Here is a 20,016-nt window from a genome sequence, read left to right as displayed (position 1 = left end):
AAATCATCCCTGTTGTTCTGTCTTCAGGAGTACACTCATATCCCATCCTCAATGAAGCCATCTCATTCGACCCTTTTACTTTTAAAACCACTTAACATGCACACGTACCGGTCCCGGTACATAGCTACGATTGGACGACGTCACAGCCATGTCACAGCCATGTGTGCATGCCTCTCTGTCATGCACCTCGACATACTACACATCAAATGAAAATTCAGAGTCTCGTCTTCCCGATGATATAAACCATTTTGACACACAACAACCACAGCACTGACACTAAATCCTTTTTTACAGAGAAGTAAATACTTTTAAGAGCTGACTTTTCCTACCTTTGACTACCTTTCAAGGCTCTCTGCAAGTCAAACATCAATATTTCCGAGCAATATTGATCTCATTCTGTCCGTAAGGCTCCAGGGAATATAATCCAGTAAAACGATTAGGTCCAAAATACACGATAGATCCTCAAAGGGACAAAAACTCCAGAAAACGTTTCTTAACTTGAGACTAGCTCCGACATTTTTTTTCATTTCTATTGGTCATATCAGACGTAATTTGTTTCTGTCGGCAATAACCATGCTAAAGCATGTTACACGGAAGTGTTAGCTTCTGATTGACACCTAAATTGGCCAATTACGAGGGTTCTGGGGGGTGACTGGCACCTCGTATAGCCAACGAGTGTCACAGACAGCCGAACGATGACGCACAACTCCAAACCCTGGTAGAATCTACCAGTTTGATTGGACGCTGTGAGTGACACTCCAAACTTACAGCCAATGAGCAGCTGAGCACGCCGATATGTAACTTGCCATGCCAACTTGTAAACAAAACCGATCGGAGCTGTGCCGTCATCTTAAAAATCATCCATGTGATGACTTCATGAAATATGACAACTGGGTGTCATGTGACAGCAATGGGGGATCGTTTCAAACAAATATATGGCCGCCAGGCAGAAACATCAGTGAAACTGCTGTCACAGGTGGCTGGGGGTGGTACCCAGCCGGGACATCCAGGAGGACCGGAGGAGGGTTTATGCCTCCCGCAGATCACGAGGGGGCGAACGCTCTGGTAGCTTTGGGGACCACGGGTACCGAGCTTTGAAGCTCAGCCCTGTAAGGGCCCATGGTCACCGCCAGGAGGAGCCTCAATGCCTTTGGAGCCCTGGACCTCAGCACTTCCGTCACACCCAGAAGTGCTGGGGGGAAGAGGATCAGGGACACCCGGACGGCTTCCCGATGCAGAGCCGGTACTTCCGCCACACTGGGGAGTGACGGCGGAAGATTGCAGGGAGGCACCTGGAGCATATCCGGGTGTGTATAAAAGGGGCCGCCTCCCTCCATTCGTTGGCTGGAGTCGGGTGGAAGAGGACGAAGTCTTGGCGGAGAGGAGTGAGAAAGGCATTGTATTAAGGGCCTGGACTTGAGGGTGATTGGTGCTGCGGCGCTGGGTTGTGCGTGATCACTGTTGTATATATATTGTAAATAAACGTGTGTGGTGCTATAAAATAATGTCTACCTGTCTGTGTCTGGGCTGTTTACTACCCTGCTTTTTCCAGCAGGAAACTAAATTTAGCATAAGAATAAATACAAATAACTATGAACTAATGAGATCTTGAAAAACAATAGAAAACAAGTACAAAAATCAAACGTGCACCGTTCAAACCCCCAAAATTGTGTCAGCAGCTATGTTGAGACTTCCTTGGCTAAGCAAACACAATCTAATAACTGACTAAAATAAAGTGGATTATATACAATATTTGAAATATGGAGGGTCCTGGAACCCTTGATTAACCCTTTGGACCCCAGAAAGACTCAAAATCAAAACTGTGGGAAGTCTTTAAAAATAAACAAATAAATAAAATGTCACAGTGTTATGAATAGTTTGATGTCCATTATTGGGTTTGCAAGAAAATATGCTTGGACAACATCCTTGTATTTTAGCTTTAAACCTTAAAATATTGTGCTTCTGCTGTCTGAGTGCTAAACTAACTAGCACTGTAGCACAGGCCTCTAGCAGGACGGCAATAATGATGTTTTGTTTTGCCTAACCTCACTCCAAGAGCAAAGAAAAATTTCTGCTTATACATTTTGGATTTCAGGTTTAAAAATTCAAATGAAACAATGACTATGTCCCAAAAAAAGATTTTTCAATGGAAACTTTCACTGCTGTTGATGTGAACATCAGTATTGCTAGGGCTAGTGAGTTGGCAAATTTAGCTCTCCTGAACAGATGTGCGCAGGTCTCATTAAAAGTGTCCTTTCTTTGTGAATCTGGTAAGAAATACATTGCTTTTACATTGCTTCTTCTGCAGATTACGTATGCATGTATGGCCAAATTAGTCTGCTTATGATATTTATACAGTATAGTAAGTTATGCATTCTAAAGTATATAGCTAATCATATACTCCACTGTTCCAGAGTAATATTTCAATCTTTAGCCAGCACAGGAGTACTAACAATAGCCCCTGATTACCATCAGTTAATACGTAAGTAGTAACTGATAACATTTCTGTTGTCATGAACTGCAGACATTCGTGTTTCTGTAGTGAAACAACACCTTGTATATCTTCTCTTAACATCCCTTTACCTACTGGGGGACTTTGACCATTTAACAAAATAATGGCCAAGAACACTGCGGGGTGACTGTTTCAAATTTTCATGTGTTATCTTAAGCCAATGTCACACTACACAATTTTTGTCATGGGGTATGTCAGATTTGCCGATCGCAGTCTCATTGCTGCACCATGTCAAATTACATGACTGAAAATTGTAGCCCATGTCATATTTATCGATTGAGCGTAAATCTTCCACTACTTGTCCCTTTTACTGACAGCCAATAGAGTGTTTTCTGATGGAGCCGGTGCTGTACGAAGGGTTAACATCTGCAATCTCTGTTTTTTTTTCCATTTTGTTATGTAAAATACAAGACATCATACAGATGAGCTTCTCTTCTGCTTGTGAGCTTCACAGTCTTAATATTACCTGAAGGAGCTGTCGCTGTACCGGCACTGTACAAAGGGTTAATAGCTATGGTATGTTCAGCCACAATCTCTGCCCATTGTTCTTTCTTCCAGTCTGTTTTAGTACATAAAATACGAGTCATCAGAAGGATAAGCTTCTGTTCTGTATGTGAAGTTCAAAATGCCCACATTCCTTATTCCTTATCCTATGCCTTGTACTTTCGAATGAGCATTCACTGGTTGTCGGTTCTCCTCTGTACACAGCCCACCACTACAACCAACAAGAAAATCAGACAGGCTTGATTTTGACATAGCCAGTTGCAGACTAGTTGGTCTAAGTTGTTAGGTATGTCTTTACAGGAACATGTTGCCAACAGCCTCCGACTGGTTAAGATTTGTAAATGAAGGTTACGACTGGAAATCACTGGAGAAGTCATCTAACATGACGCAAGTTTTAGATTCATCTTAAAAGTGCTGTCATGTCAAAATATTTAGACTTATCCAAAACTCTCCATTCCAATTTTTAGCAGTTTTTAACGATAATATTCAGTCTTGTCCTTCTTCTGACATCAATAGCTGCTCAAGAGTTAGTACATTACAGTCAATTGATGGTAAAGCTCTACATCATGGCATTTTTTGCTTCTTGTTTGATTTTATAATGACAATTTTGTAATGCTGTCTGACTCCTGACTTAAAGCAGATCACAGCTTTTGGCTGGAGCCAGGCTGCATTTGGTTGAAGATATCTGCCTTTTGTTGAGCAAAACATTCATCTGTAACTTCTAACAATGCCAGAATCACAGGAGCAGTCCTGATAATGATTAAACATCATTCCTTCTAATTTTAATGTGAACTCAGTTTTTAGATCAAGGAAAAATGTTTGCCATTCTTGAACTGTGAAAGAGCATGAACTGAACTTTTACATTGTTCTTCATTGTGTTCATGAGAAATTTCAATTGTGATCAGGATTTCTATTAAACACATGAAGAGTGATGTGTAGTTTCTAATGAACTGTGTATAAATGCAGTTTAATCGTCCTTCACTTACATTAATCACTCCATGGAAGTGAATTTACAATTATGTCTGTTTAAACCAAGTATTTTAGTAATACAATCTCATCTTCCAGCTACAAAGATTGCACTGAGAATATTACAACAATGGCCACTGTAGTCTGTCATTTGGAAATGTGCCCTCTTTATCTCTGCAACAAACTTGGTAGGATTTTTTTCCCACAATTTAAGACTTCAGAGTCAATCTAATTGTAATTTCGATAAAAATAACTTTACAGGGATAGTGCAGTGAATAATGTGTGTTCTTCATAGCATTTAAATCACAGTGTCATTTGACTGGAGTCCAGGCAGTGCGTCTCTTAGAGTCTGTATGGAATTTCAGTGGTTTCTTACTCAGAAAAGACAAGAGACTTGTTAGATTTACTGCAAAATCTAACTCGACCCAGTGTCAGCAAGTGTGTGTGAGTGTGCTGAACATGAAATTAGTTCTGAATTCACTCAAGCCATAACAGACTCCTACTCTCTTTTATTCTATTTGGGAAAATTTAACTTGGAAGACAGATGATTGGATAAACGAAAAAATGGGTGTCTTAAACTGATAGAGAGTTTCTTAAAACTGGTGCCTTTTGACATATGCAGCATACTAAGCTCAGATACAGCCAGCTCCATATTTGACATATTTTAAAAGTGTAATTTTTAGCATTAACAATGGGTGATAATCCTTTTGAAGAAAGTCCTAACACAACTCTGTTTATGTGATGAAGGGTGGTTGCTGGTGAAGTGTTGTATTTTGTCTGCATAACATTCCTTGCAATAAACACTCATAATTAAACCAGAGTAGTTACCTCTTTCAATGGAAATGTCAAGGAAATTGATGTGTCCATTCATTTCTTTATCGACCATTGGATTGCTCCATATCAGGATTAACACCCATTAACACCTTTCACATCAAAGACATTTATTAACTCTTTCAGAGCTAACCTTTTTTTTCTTGTTTGGCCAAAAAGCTGAATATTTTTACAAAAAACTCAGTTTTCTAAAAAGTAGACAATGCAATGGTTTTACACATAAATCAGCATAAATATTTATTTATGAATAACATCTCTGCGTTTTATATTCCTTGAGCCACTACACTATGTAAATTCACATACCTATTACACAGCACAGTCCTGCAAGGTATGGTGATATAAGAAGTAGCCAGTCGTGTGCCTTGCCACATTACACTGCTTTCAGTACATGTTACCTTGATGCTGTTGAGTCAGGCATCTGTTGCTGCATACTGTGGCCACGGGGGCAGCTGGACGAAGGAAGATGGGGGTACCTGTCTTCATACAGCTGGCAATGACAGCGGTGACAGTATACAGCAACAGACGCCCGAAACAGCAGCACCTGTGTAAAACGTACTGGAAGCTTCATACTGCAAGCAAACAGAGCCAAACTATAACATAACAGCGGGTTTTGTTAATGTTTACAGCTGATTACTGCCTTCTACCCCTGGATGTTGATTAATGTTGACATCTGCCTCAACCCTATGTATCACCATAAGCCAACACCTGCCCTGAAAGAGTTAAACAATGCCTATATAGGAGACGCTCCAGACCTCAGCAAACAGACGACTCCAACTTGGTCCCTCACCGCACTTACAACATCCTTCCTTATCATTGTGGTTTGTCAGAAAGTACAGCATGCCTCCTGTCCAGATCAAACAATTCAGCAGACACTTTACGGACTGTCCTTTTCCATGCTAAAAGCAAAAAATTGACTACACAGGCAAGAAACGCAGTTTACAGCATTCCATGCGATCCATGCCCAGCAGTATACATGGGACAAACATCTAAAAGACTTGCAACATGAATACAGGAACATCACAATGCCGACAGAAGGAAAGACCCACGGTCTCTGATTTACACACATACAAGTTTCACCAGACACATGTGAAAGTAAAATTCAGGGCCAATACTAAGAGTACCAGGGAGCTGGCTGAATTGTTGCTCTCTAATGAAAACTCCATTAACAGACACTTGGACTTGAATCCAGCATATGCAGGCTTAAAATGAAGAACACTCAAATAATTAAAAAGACTTTATGACCAACACCTTTTGAACCACACCTTACTAATTCACATACCCTCCGACCCCCTTACAACCTTACCCTCCACCTAATATATATTGCTTTTGATTCCTAACTCTAAGTCTAATTATTTTCCTCTGATGATGACACCTGGTAGTTTGTTGAAAGCTTAGGAATAAAAAACTATTTTAAGATTTGTGACTCATACACTTTGTGGAACTCCAGCAACAATATGCAAACCTTATCACAGAACTTCACTTCCATATATATCTTCTTATATAATATGCTTCCGTGACTGTCCGTTTGTCTGTCCAGGATTTTAAATTACTTGTAGCTCACAAACCGTTTGACCTACTGACCTGAAATTTGGTACACATATACTACGTGACGTCTGCTATCCACATTCAGGGTCATGATTGACCTCCAAGGTTATTACTCTTTTTATTTTTATTTTATTGTAGAATCAACTCTCGGCAGTGGCCAGCAGGGTGGCCATGCTGCGCATGCGTAAGGGCGCCATTCTCATCCCTACCACCTTCGCCGTCACTTCCTCTACCTCTTCATATCTTAAATCATTCTTGATTGAAGACTTAGGTGCCAGCTTAAGTGAAAAAATAAGGAAAATGTACAAAGTAATTGCAACATAAACACTGACTTAATCAGTTTTAACGCAACAAGATGCCAATGAAAGAAGAGAAGAAGCGGGCTGCTATGGTGGAGAAAATAAGAGCTGCTCAGGAAGCAGCAAGCACATCAACCTCTGGGCAAATGAATGCTAAACGTACAGAGAAAGAAAGACTAAGTGTGCCATTACTGGTAAATATATTTATAAATATATATATTTGTATATACTGTATGTATATATATATATACAGTATATATATATGTCTGTGTGTGTGTGTGAGTGTGTGTGCATGTATATATTGCGGAAAGCAGGCCCAGTCTGAATTAGGATTACAGACATTTTCAGAAAGTACAACACAAATCTGTAGGTATAACATCCTGGAGAAGAGTACACTGGCAACAGCTACTTGTGTGACCTTGTCAGTGTACTTGAAGCTTTGCCACAAGTCGATGCTATGCCCTTTGTTTGTTAACGGAGTTGCAGTTACAGTAGTTATATCAAGGAAACAGTATGGAGTATGGGGTAATAGAGCAGCATTCTTGTGGTGCAATAGATGGCAGCAGGGTCTCCTGCTCCCTGCTGGAGTGGACATAGGACTTAAGACATAGGACAACAGGCTGCATAGACACAATGATCCAGTAAGGGGGAATACTGGGAGGGCAGTCAAAGGAATTTCAAAATCCATCGCTGACCATAGAAATAATTTCTGAGACATGCCTGGAATAAGTTCTTGGCCCAGGTTTAAAAGATTCTTCAGGCCAGTCTATGAGCTTGGTGTCAGGTGGTGAACTGTCAAGGGCTCATCTGGAGGGAGGAAGAGAGGCAGGGTGTGACTGGAACATTAAAGGGAGATGGATAGTTAGAGTCTATAGTACATGTGGGAAGATGGAACACACCTCCTTATTTAGTAGTAGGTCTTTTTTCATCTGTAAATTGTGCTATCTCTATTATATTGTCATTCCCTTATAGTAAATTCTCCTATTTATTTGTAGATTATTGCCTCCTTGGTCTTATAAAAGAGCTCTCCTAAGGGCTGCGTTATAAACTATAACAGAGAGCAAGATAACTACAGGATGGTGCCCTGGATGAGATGCTATTACCTGGCTAGTGGTACTTTGTCTCAAAGTGGCATGGCATAGGAAGTTCCCCCAGTTTTAGGCTTATAACGGCCTCTACCTCCTCAGTCAGAAATGCTTGAAGTTGGGAGAGGGGCTTGTCCAGGATGTATAAATTGCTATTCCCAGGAACCTTTGCAGTATCCTGAGTCCCTGCAACAGAGTTCTGCTGCTACCAATATATTGGGGTTTACAAGGATCTGTTACCTTGACCTCTCAGCCAGTTAGTGACATCTCAACCAGGATGTGTAACATCTTGTAGCTATTCTGCGCATTGGTATATTACAAATATATAGCATATATACTTTATTCATGTCTCAAGGGTCCAGGTCATTTCTCAAGTGTATTTTGCACATTCTCTTTTCATTTGTGTGGTCTTCTCTCAAGTACTCCGGTTTTATTCCCACATCCCAAAAGATCTGATGATTAGGTTACATGGCTGTCCAGAATGGGCCCTGTATACGTGTGCTTGAGTGGACCTTGCTTTGGACTGGTGAACTGTGCATGGCAGTTTCTTGCTTTGCACCTAATACTGTTAGGACAGACTCCCAACAGTTATCCAGAGTTATCCAGTTCTGGGTTCCGAGCAGCCAAATCCTGTCCTGGCACCAACAACTCAGTCCATATCAGGACAAACCTACACATGCCCACAATCAGCTTCAAGTTGCCACTCAACCTAATATGAGCAACTTTGGGATGAGAAAGGAAAACTGGCAACTGAATATAATCCATTTTCCCATGTTATTTATCTACTACTCACCTGTCGTAGGCACAATGAGTGTTCGCACTCACAGTTGTGTCTTCACTGTCCACAATCAGCCAGCTTAGAGCCTTGGATTGTCGAAGTCGGACAAGAGGCCACTTGCTCACAGGAAGAAAACTGCAGTCTGCATTGAAATCCCCCAATATGATCACATCCTGAGGTCCATTGGTGAAAAATGAAATAGGGGAATAACAGTTATATTCATATTTGGGATGTTGAAGGCAGAGAAATAGCTTTGCACTAGACAATGTTTCAAAAAACAATGTCAGCCAAGTTATAAATAGCCTCATTACCAGAGAAAAAAGACCAGAAAGAGAGCAGCTCCTCTCACCTCTGTGTTGAAATGCTGCTTGGCATCAGTCCAAACATCAAACAGAGAATCTACCTCCTGCACAGCATAATCTGGGCTCGTGTGGATGACAACCAGGACAAGCTCTTTCAGCACTAACCGAAGACACCAAACAAGACAAAAGCATTATGGACCCAGACTACCATGGAAAGATTTCACTAGACAGTGAAAGATTTCATTAGAGCCAAACTGCAAGAGCAAATAACATTTAAACAGTCTGCCGTCAGCAGGTGGTCTAGATGGATTAGCGAGATAAACACTATTTCAGGAAGCCTCTGCAACACTTAGTCATCACTAAAACACTCTGGAGCACAGCTAAGTGAAACAAGACCCATATGACAAATGTGGCGTTTCCATCATGAAGAAGAAGGCAGTTGTCAACCTCTGCTGAATTTTATTTCTTCCTTGTAATTGCGTGTTCTGTTGTAGAATCATAGTAAAATTCAAAGAAATCCTTGTTATTTGCAGTAATTCTTTTATCCAGTCGTAGCGGTCTATAATGAAATCTCACTGGGTCTTTCACGCTCTCTGGTATTACTGCCACTTCTCTAACCACCTGACCGATGCAGCCAGTGCCTCATCTATTCCTTGGAATAAAACTATAAAGAGAAATGGACCTTCTGAATAAAAGAGACTGCGTAATTGGTACTGCAGCCCAGCTTGACTAAGCGACAGCATGCAATCCAATATTAATTAAATAAATGCCACAAAATGAGTGAAACCTAGAGGACTGCTCTGGCAACACAGGGAGTGTGCTGTCTGAAAAAACACATACTACCGCTCAAATGGATGATTGAACTGAACCTGAAAATATGTTTACATTGTACTTTCCCAAAGGGCAGCAGTATTTGAGTTGAAAACTATGCTGAATATTGAATCTCTTTTATTATGACAGGCTTAAAAGCTTTCTGTTTTACACTTGCTAAACACGCATCATGTATATGGGCTCTGAGTGAGGCCACTTCTCCCGTCTAATCAGACTAGCTGAGGTTCACCTGTACTGGGGGAGCTGAACTTTACAATGAAAGGTTCCCTGATGAAAGAATCAGTTCCACATTCTTCACAGCCATCGTCATAATGGTACCAGTCCAGTGGCTGAAGCAGTTCCTCGCTGTCAAAAAACAAAAACACAGACTAATCAGACGAGCTTCTGTGTCCATTAAAATGCAATATGTTATTAGTATATTTTAACTGAGTCTCCACCTTGAGCAGAGGGGGCAAAAAGGGGAAGAAAGCATGGGGGAATCCAACATGGGCTACATGTAAGAGAAACCTAAACTTGAGACTGAAGACATCTGAAAGAAACAGGAGCTGCCAACAGCATTCCACAGGGACAGCAGAATAACTGGTGTGCTGTAGGGAAAGGGTAGAGTGTCAGCCCCATTTCTCACAATCTTCTAAAGAGCAATAAGGAAGCAATGCTGGGGCTTTATACTTTATAAGCTACAGCCCAAAAGGTCCAATGGGAAGCTGTATCTTCAAACAAAACAAAGGGCTCCATCTAGAGGTTCTATCAAGGACCACTTGTAGAAATTGTGTCCTAATGAGCTAGGGGCTTTTAAGGGACCCCTGACCAAAACATAACATCTATTATTGGGTATGAATGGTTTTCCCCTGTGGGTGCTCATTGAGTCTAGAGTTGGTAAGCAAGTTGAACAGCAAAAAGAGAACAGCAGAGTGTGTGGGTGTTTTGGAGATGCTTTGGGAAAATGAGTGACTAACCCTTTCTGGTTAATTAGAGTTTAAACCTCCCACTTACAGACAAGAACAAATGTGTTGGTACCCTTACAGCTCATTGAAAAAGTGCTGTAAGCTTCCTGAAAAGTGATTCAATAAAACACAATTGTCCTATGTATACCTGCATGACTTTGATATGCCATTGAGTAAGGCAAAACAAGTGTAAAAGAGTATTGCTTACAGTATATTACAAAGATACTCTAAAATGGCCTGGACTCATTTGTTGGTACCCCTGGAAAAGATCATAAATAACCGATCAGAGCAATTTTTCAAACTAGTGGTTTTCTTTAATTAGTATGTCATATTTCTCCATCCATCCATCCATCCATCATCTTCCGCTTATCTGAGATCGGGTCGCGGGGGAAGCAGCTTGAGCAAAGATGCCAAGACTTCTCGCTCCCCGACCACTTCTTCTAGCTCTTCTGGGGGAATCCCGAGGCATTCCCAGGCCAGCCAGGAGACACAGTCCTTCCAGCGTGTCCTGGGTCTTCCCCAGGGCCTCTTCCAGGTTAGATGTGCCCAGAACACCTCACCAGGGAGGCATTCTGATCAGATGCCCGAGCCACCTCATCTGACTCCTCTCGATGCGGAGGAGCAGCAGCTCTACTCTGAGCCCCTCCCGGATGACTGAGCTTCTCACCCTATCTTTCAGGGAAAGCCCAGACACCCTGCGGAGGAAACTCATTTCAGCCGCTTGTATTCGCGGTCTCGTTCTTTTGGTCACTACACATAGCTCATGACCTTAGGTGAGGGTAGGAACGTAGATCGACTGGTAAACTGAGAGCTTTGCCTTACCGCTCAGCTCCTTTTTCACCACAACAGACCGATGCAGAGCCCGCATCACTGCGGACACCGCACCAATCCGCCTGTCGATCTCACGCTGCATTCTTCCCTCACTCGTGAACAAGACCCCAAGATACTTGAACTCCTCCACTTGGGGCAGGATCTCACTCACAACCCTGAGAGGGCACTCCACCCTTTTCCGCCTGAGCACCATGGTCTCGGATTTGGAGGTGCTGATTCCTATCCCAGCCGCTTCACACTGAGCTGCGAACCGATCCAGAGAGAGCTGAAGATCATGGCCTGATGAAGCTAACAGGACAACATCATCTGCAAAAAGCAGTGACCTAGTCCTGAGTCCACCAAACCGGACCCCCTTAACACCCTGGTTGTGCCTAAAAATTCTGTCCATAAAAGTTAGGAACAGAATCGGTGACAAAGGGCAGCCCTGGCGGAGTCCAGCTCTCACTGGAAACGGGGTCGACTTACTTCTGGCAATGCAAACTAGAGTATTATGAGTACAGGTACCTTGTGTCACAGAGGTTCTTTATTTAAGTCTTGTCGGGTGAATCAGAGATCAAGTGACTCTAAGAATCCCATTACAAATGCATATATGCAATTAGACCTGGACCAAGCCAGGCACAACAGCAAGTTTTTATTTTATTAGTGTGCAATTTGAAATCACCAGGCTTGGGTCAGAACAACTTTCCATGTTAAGAGATGATATGGGATGGAGAGACGGTGGGAGCATCCGTTGATAGTGCGTTGCCACACCCAACCACTTGAATTGGGACCCGAGTGCAGTGGGTGATACCTCAGCACCACACTGAAACAAGCTGAGGCTTTTTTATGGTGGCTGGAGTGCCAAATCTGCCACCAACCAACCAAGCTTTCCATGTAAGTTGGAAGACCTGCTTGCAGGGCTGGATGAAGGTTAACATCACACCAAGGATGAAGCAATTGTAGGTTAAGGGCCTTGTTCAAAGGCTCAATGGAGTAGAGTCACTTCTCTAGCCTCTGAGCCACCACTCCATTATGGGATCGGATCGAATAATATTTTGTATGGCTTGATAGGGTAACTTCTTTTAAATTAATCCGTGTTCTTCTAACAAATAAACAAATTATACACACACATTCACAACAAATATATACTGTATAATATAGCAGAAGACAACAGTAAAAGTGATATGCGCTATAACATACAATTTTCTTGCATTTTTCTTAGACACCTTGATCACTGTTTACAAACCCTTTCATGCAACTCATACATTATATGAAGTTTTACATTCATACACTGTACCCTTCCATGCTGCACCTCTAATGTGTACTCTTGTGCACAGCTAACAGTCGCTTCTCAGTAGGAGATGAAAACAACTTACTTGTAAACAAAGGCATATTTCTCTCTGTAGTTACTGCGTCCCAGGTGGTCAGAAAGGATGAAATTATAATGGCAGCCAGACTCTCTGCAAAGAATAAAGACATGGTGGAACATTGTGTTGCACACTTTGACAGAATCTGATTTCTTCTGCCTAACAGATATGTCAAGTTACTTTTAGGAATAGGAACAGAAGCCCTGGCATGTCATTTTGTTCTTTGTCTCTAATGCTCTGCTTCTGATACATTTATTAATTCTGGCCCTAAGATTTGCAGCACTTTATCATAGACATCTGAAGCAAGTGAGTCAATAACACATACTCACTGGTTGAGCTGGTGAACCAAGTGCTTAACAGCAGCATTATCTGAATCCATTATCTCCTGCACTGCTACCAGCTGGTACCTCTGCAAGATCTGAAAGCATTTCAAGTACATTTGAATTAAAGTATGGCAGATGATCTCATCCTCCTTTATTCAGTTCTCATGAGATACATATGAATAGACTCTACATGTATTACTGATGAAACACTTGGCATGTCTTTATTTTATGTCGCAAGTAAGATGAATAAAGCAATACATTAAACATGACCGCAGAACAGACAGTAGGATACATTAACATGAAAAGGACTGCAGTCAGTCAAGAAGCCCATCTTATATTAATTAGCACTATCATTGCCATTCTCAAAAAAGCATTTTGCACTGGCTCAACATTTAGGTCCACTTAATGTCAAATTCTTCAGGCTGTCCTCCTAAAGTTGTCAGCAACAAAACCTACAGACACCAGTTGGACATTACACAACAAACCTATGTTAAATCATAAGGCTCTTGTCAGTGAGATGCACTGGTACAATTTTAAATTTTTATCCAAAGATGTTTTTTTCATCTCTTTATGCTTTGTTCCTCATTCTAAACCTGTGACAATGCTATATAATACAAAATAGTATTACAGCTAAAGAGTTATATACTTGGGATTACACCAGCAACCTTGTGATTAACAATCCAACACTGGGTACCCAAGATTGCATTACTTACTCGCTGTACACATATGATTGTTCATTTCTCCCTATATAAAATCCAACGTCTGTCTATCTGTCCACTTTTTACGTGAGAACTACTTAACGGATTTAGATCAAGTTTTTTTCTATAATTTGCTTGGACATTGATTTTGCAATTTCTCTCATTGCACTATGCATCATAGTTTGCTTGCGGTACCAATTTATTTGTGCAAATCCAAGAGACACATAGCAGGCCGAGGGGAGTGAGGCAGGGCCTTCCTCACTCACGCGCCAGCCCCGGGGTGTATACCTTAGCTCCACTTAGCTAGTGAAAGAGAGAACTACTTAACGGATTTAAACCAGGTTTTTTTCTATAATTTCCTCTAACATTCCAGTTGATTTTGCGACTACTCTCGTCACTCTAAGAATCATAGTTCGCTTGCAGGAGCAATATATTCGCGTTAATCCAAGACAGAGGCTATGGGCCGAGGGGAGGGGAAAGCATGATGTCAGGAGTGGGGAGCCGGGTGAGGCCCTCCTCACTGTCCTGTTTCACTACTACATGGGCGGAGCCGCAGGGGATGGCTAGGCTAATTATAAACATAATTACAGTGCATCCGGAAAGTATTCACAGAGCATCACTTTTTTCACATTTTGTTATGTTACAGCCTTATTCCAAAATGGATTAAATTCATTTTTTTCCTCAGAATTCTACACACAACACCCCATAATGACAACGTGAAAAAAGTTTACTTGATATTTTTGTAAATTTATTAAAAATAAAAAAAACTGAGAAATCACATGTACATAAGTATTCACAGCTTTTGCCATGAAGCTCAAAATTGAGCTCAGGTGCATCCTGATTCCCCTGATCATCCTTGAGATGTTTCTGCAACTTAATTGGAGTCCACCTGTGGTAAATTTAATTGATTGGACATGATTTGGAAAGGCACACACCTGTCTATATAAGGTCCCACAGTTGACAGTTCATGTCAGAGCACAAACCAAGCATGAAGTCAAAGGAATTGTCTGTAGACTTCTGAGACAGGATTGTCTTGAGGCACAAATCTGGGGAAGGTTACAGAAAAATTTCTGCTGCTTTGAAGGTCCCAATGAGCACAGTGGCCTCCATCATCCATAAGTGGAAGAAGTTCGAAACCCCCAGGACTCTTCCTAGAGCTGGCCGCCATCTAAACTGAGCGATCGGGGAGAAGGGCCTTAGTCAGGGAGGTGACCAAGAACCCGATGGTCACTCTGTCAGAGCTCCAGAGGTCCTTTGTGGAGAGAGGAGAACCTTCCAGAAGAACAACCATCTCTGCAGCAATCCACCAATCAGGCCTGTATGGTAGAGTGGCCAGACGGAAGCCACTCCTTAGTAAAAGGCACATGGCAGCCCGCCTTGGGTTTGCCAAAAGGCACCTGAAGGACTCTCAGACCATGAGAAACAAAATTCTCTGGTCTGATGAGACAAAGATTGAACTTTTTGGTGTGAATGCCAGGCGTCACGTTTGGAGGAAACCAGGCACCGCTCATCACCATGCCAATACCATCCAGTGAAGCATGGTGGTGGCAGCATCATTCTATGGGGATGTTTTTCAGCGGCAGGAACTAGAAGACTAGTCAGGATAAAGGGAAAGATGACTGCATCAATGTACAGAGACATCCTGGAAGAAAACCTGCTCCAGAGCGCTCTTGACCTCAGACTGGAGCGACGGTTCATCTTTCAGCAGGACAACGACCCTAAGCACACAGCCAAGATACCAAAGGAGTGGCTTCAGGACAACTCTGTGAATGTCTTGAGTGGCCCAGCCAGAGCCCAGACTTGAATCCGATTGAACATCTCTGGAAAGATCTTAAAATGGCTGTGCACCGATGCTTCCCATCCAACCTGATGGAGCTTGAGAGGTGCTGCAAAGAGGAATGGGCGAAACTGGCCAAGGATAGGTGTGCCAAGCTTGTGGCATCATATTCAAAAAGACTTGAGCTGTAATTGCTGCCAAATGTGCATCGACAAAGTACGGAGCAAAGGCTGTGAATACTTATGTACATGTGATTTCTAAGCTGTTTTTATTTTTAATAAATTTGCAAAAACCTCAAGTAAACTTTTTTTATGTTGTCATTATGGGGTGTTGTGTGTAGAATTCTGAGGAAAAAAATGAATTTAATCCATTTTGGAATAAGGCTGTAACATAACAAAATGTGGAAAAAGTGATGCGTTGTGAATACTTTCCGGATGCACTGTATATTGTTAAATTTGTGGAAGACATAACCTTGGACTAATAAAGCGCAACAATGAGTCCCAGTATTAGCAGCTGGTGGCCGATACAATCAGCTATACAGAAGAGAATTACTTTGTTTTAAATCCAGCCAAGGCTAAGGAGCTTATTCTGGATTTTAGGAGGAAATCCTCCTCTTCCAGAGCCTCTGTTAATCAAAAGTACTGAGGTGGAGAAGGTAGATGGGTTTAAATACATGGGCCTGTATATTTCAAAAGACTTGAATTGATCAATTAATACCACAGCTATTATCAAAGAAGCACAGCAGCATCTTTATTTTATTTGGCTGCTGAAAAAAACCAACCTAAATCAACAACCTTTTATTCAGGTCTATAAGGGATTAGTGGAGAGTATTCTCACCAAAGGCATCACAGTATGGCTTGAGAATACCATACTGAAGGAGAGGAAGGCCCTAGAAGTGGAGTGTTAGGACTGCTGAGAGACTGACATGATCTCATTTACCTTCGATAGAGACTTTATTCTTCAATTCTCACCAACTATGGAAAAACCTAGTATGTCACATCTTTCAAATTTTTTGCAAATTGAGAAAATGATGTCGCCCCTATAATTAACGATCTCTTGATTTTATTTTTCCTGAACTTCAAGTATACAATGTTGTTTTTTTTTCGCCTGACCCCAATAACGCCACTTCCATCTCCAAGCCTGATGACTTCCGGTTCCAGGCCCCATGATGTTAATTCTGGTCTGAAATCCATGGACAAAGACCATTCCGGTTCCGTCCTAGATGACCTCATTTCCTGTTCTGGCCTTTAAAGCTGCCATCTTACCTCTATACGATCAGTTCCGTATTGAACTGAAATCTATGTACATCAGTGGCATAATTTATACCCGTTTGCAGCCAGGGAACAATATATGGGTGACTGCCCCAAACCTGTTTTTGACTTTTCTGTCTACTTATTGTGACATAGGATTTTCCATCCAAATCATCCAGGTCACTCTATCAGAAGGTGCTTCAGACAAGAAAGCACCAAAGCCCATTACAACTGCTATTATAGTAGCTTTTTACAGTGGTTGCCAGACTGGTAGCTGAGGACAATCAGGGTAGGGAAGATATCCTCTCCCCAACACATTTCTTTAATTATTTAAAAGCTCAATTTCTAAATCATATTTTGTTTTGTTTTTTTAGTATTCTTAATTTTAGAATTTTACTCTTATTATGCATTATATATACAGTACAATCAATAGATAGATAGATAGATAGATAGATAGATAGATAGATAGATAGATAGATAGATACTTTATTAATCCCAAGGGGAAATTCACATAATCCAGCAGCAGTATACTGATACAAAGAAACAATATTAAATTAAATAGTAATAAAAATGAAAAGAATTAAAATAAAATTAATGTTCGCATTTACTCCCCCGGGTGGAATTGAAGAGTCGCATAGTGTGGGGGAGGAACGGTCTCTTTAGTCTGTCACTGAAGCTACTCCTCTGTCTGGAGATGACACTGTTAAGTGGATGCAGTGGATTCTTCATGATTGACAGGAGTTTGCTTAGTGCCCGTCGCTCTGCCACAGATGTTAAACTGTCCAACTTTAATCCTACAATGGAGCCTGCCTTCTTAACAAGTTTGTCCAGGCGTGAGGCGTCTTTCATCTTTATGCTGCCACCCCAGCACACCACCGCATAAAAGAGGGCACTCGCCACAACCGTCTGGTAGAACATCTGCAGCATCTTACTGAAGATGTTGAAGGATGCCAACCTTCTCAGAAAGTATATTCTGCTCTGAGCTTTCTTACATAGAGCATCAGTGTTGGCAGTCCAGTCCAATTTGTCATCCAGCTGCACTCCCAGATATTTATAGGTCTGCACCCTCTGCACACAGTCACCTCTGATGATCACAGGGTCCATGAGAGGCCTAGGCCTCCTAAAATCCACCACCAGCTCCTTGGTCTTGTTGGTGTTAAGGTGTAAGTGGTTTGAGTCGCACCATTTAACAAAGTCTTTGATTAACTTTCTGTACTCCTCCTCCTGCCCACTCCTGATGCAGCCCACAATGCTGGTGTTGGTCATAGTTTTTAACAGAAATTTGAGGTTGTATACAAAAGGTTACTTTTTATATGTTGTTGATTATTTACTGTGTTATTGTGTATATTCCTGTATTCCTGTTTAATTTTTTTATGTAGAAAACCACACAAGAGTTGCAATGCCTATGTATACCTGTATCTGTGCAAATGGCAAATAAAGGATCTAATCTAATCTAATCTAATCTACTAAAAAACATTTGTTTGATTTTAGGTACTATATGCGCATTTGAAAGAATAACATAAAATATAGTTATCAAGAGACTTCTTTTTTGTGTATAGTAATTTCTAACCATCTTAAAATTTCAGTAATTTGTTTTTTGAGTATTACATTTTATCACAAAAACAGTGACATTGTCTTGCTGCCACTTTATATTAATTATTGCTGTTCCTGCCACCATTTTGTGTTTTTTTTTTTTTTTCTGGCAGCAATCACATTTTTGTCTGTCGTTATGCATATTGCTGGTCATGACCCTGGTGTCATGTGGTATGTTGTGTCATTGTGGTGATACAGTAGGCCTTGTATCGTAGCTTTTGGACTGTTCAAAAAACTTTTAATTCACACGCTAGCTTTTTGACTTTACCCCTGTGTTTTTTGACCAAAGATTTTTGCCCCATGTTTTTACTTTGGTGTAAGTATTTTTCCCTTTTTGAAACAACCTTTGCCTGTCATTTTGACTCAGATTCCTCCTGATTCCTATAAAATTGTTTATAGAGATTTATATTTTAAAGTAGTTTTGCAAAGTTTAATTTTGTCTCATTGGTCCCATTTCTTCTTTAAGAGACACGGGAGACTAGTCACATGCCCACAATTGTCGCACTCCTTACACGACAGTGACAGTATAAAGACAATGGCATTTCCATGTTTTAGTATGCTTCAGTTGGATATACAACTAAAGACCTTAGAGTGGGTAGCTCCTAAACAAGGAGGTCAAGTGTTAGATTTCATTTCATTTTTGGATTTCATTTGTGTCTTTGACTTTGGATTTTCCAATTTGCCCTAATATTGTCATGATTTGATATTATATAGTATTATCTAGGGGCGGCATGGTGGCATAGTGGGAAGCTCTGCTGCCTCGCAGTTAGGAGAGCATGCATGTTCTCCCTGTGTCTGCGTGGGTTTCCTCCGGGTACTCCGGTTTCCTCCCACAGTCCAAAGACGTGCAGGTTAGGTGCATTGGCGTTTCTAAATTGTCCTTGGTGTGTGTATGTGTGACCTGCGGTCAGCTGGCGCACTGCCTGGGGTTTGTTTCCTGCCTTGAGCCCTGTGTTGGCTGGGATTGGCTCCAGCTGACCCACGTGACCCTGTAGTTAGGATATAGCGGGTTGGATAATGGATGGATAGAATTATCTAGCACTTGAATTGGACATTTTTGAGTTCAAGGATTCTATTTCTGTTCATTTTTACTCAGAAATATTTATGGTTTATGTGCTGTGTTTTGTTTTGCAATGTATTGGAAACCACTTTATGTCGTTATTGCACCATATTAAGTTCCCTTTGTCAGATTCACTTCCTTGCATTTGTAGGGGTGTAACCTTAGAGATCTTGACCAGATTGTAATCAAGGTGATAGGATAGAATGACTGCTGGGGAGTTGTTTCTGGGTCTGTGGATATGAACGCTCTATCAAAAAGACTTCCTCCAAATATTTTTGTGTGTTTCATTTGGTTTTGACCTGTTTTTTCGACTTTGATTTTATCTCATGTCTTGACTTTGTTTTCTAATTGTGATTTCATTGCTTGTCCTTTTTTTTGTTTTCTCATGCAAATCACCTGGTGCTACTCAAAAAGTTTACAGCAGATGCTTTCCACTATGTACAGCAATGTGAAGTTAGCAGCCTCACATTATGGTCAGATATGAGATGTGAGAGATGCATTGTGTCTTGATATACTACCATTAGGAGATATCATTTAAAAC

The 20,016-nt window shown here is 41.2% G+C and overlaps 1 protein-coding gene across 1 annotated transcript in view; it reads right to left on the bottom strand.

The window, feature by feature from the left end:
• The window catches only part of LOC120542484 (deoxyribonuclease-1-like), a 52,222-nt gene that overhangs the window by 9,747 nt on the left and 22,459 nt on the right, over positions 1-20,016 (bottom strand). The window contains exons 3-7 of the mRNA XM_039774989.1: positions 13,104-13,192; positions 12,784-12,867; positions 9,883-9,998; positions 8,870-8,982; positions 8,536-8,693 (exon numbers count right to left, since the gene is read on the bottom strand). Coding sequence (XP_039630923.1) covers positions 8,536-8,693; positions 8,870-8,982; positions 9,883-9,998; positions 12,784-12,867; positions 13,104-13,192 — 560 coding nt within the window. The remainder of the gene's footprint in view (positions 1-8,535; positions 8,694-8,869; positions 8,983-9,882; positions 9,999-12,783; positions 12,868-13,103; positions 13,193-20,016) is intronic.

The sequence above is a fragment of the Polypterus senegalus genome, chromosome 13, assembly GCF_016835505.1.
Source record: "Polypterus senegalus isolate Bchr_013 chromosome 13, ASM1683550v1, whole genome shotgun sequence".
Taxonomy (NCBI): Eukaryota; Metazoa; Chordata; class Cladistia; order Polypteriformes; family Polypteridae; genus Polypterus; species Polypterus senegalus.
This window is presented reverse-complemented; position numbering and strand designations above follow the sequence as displayed.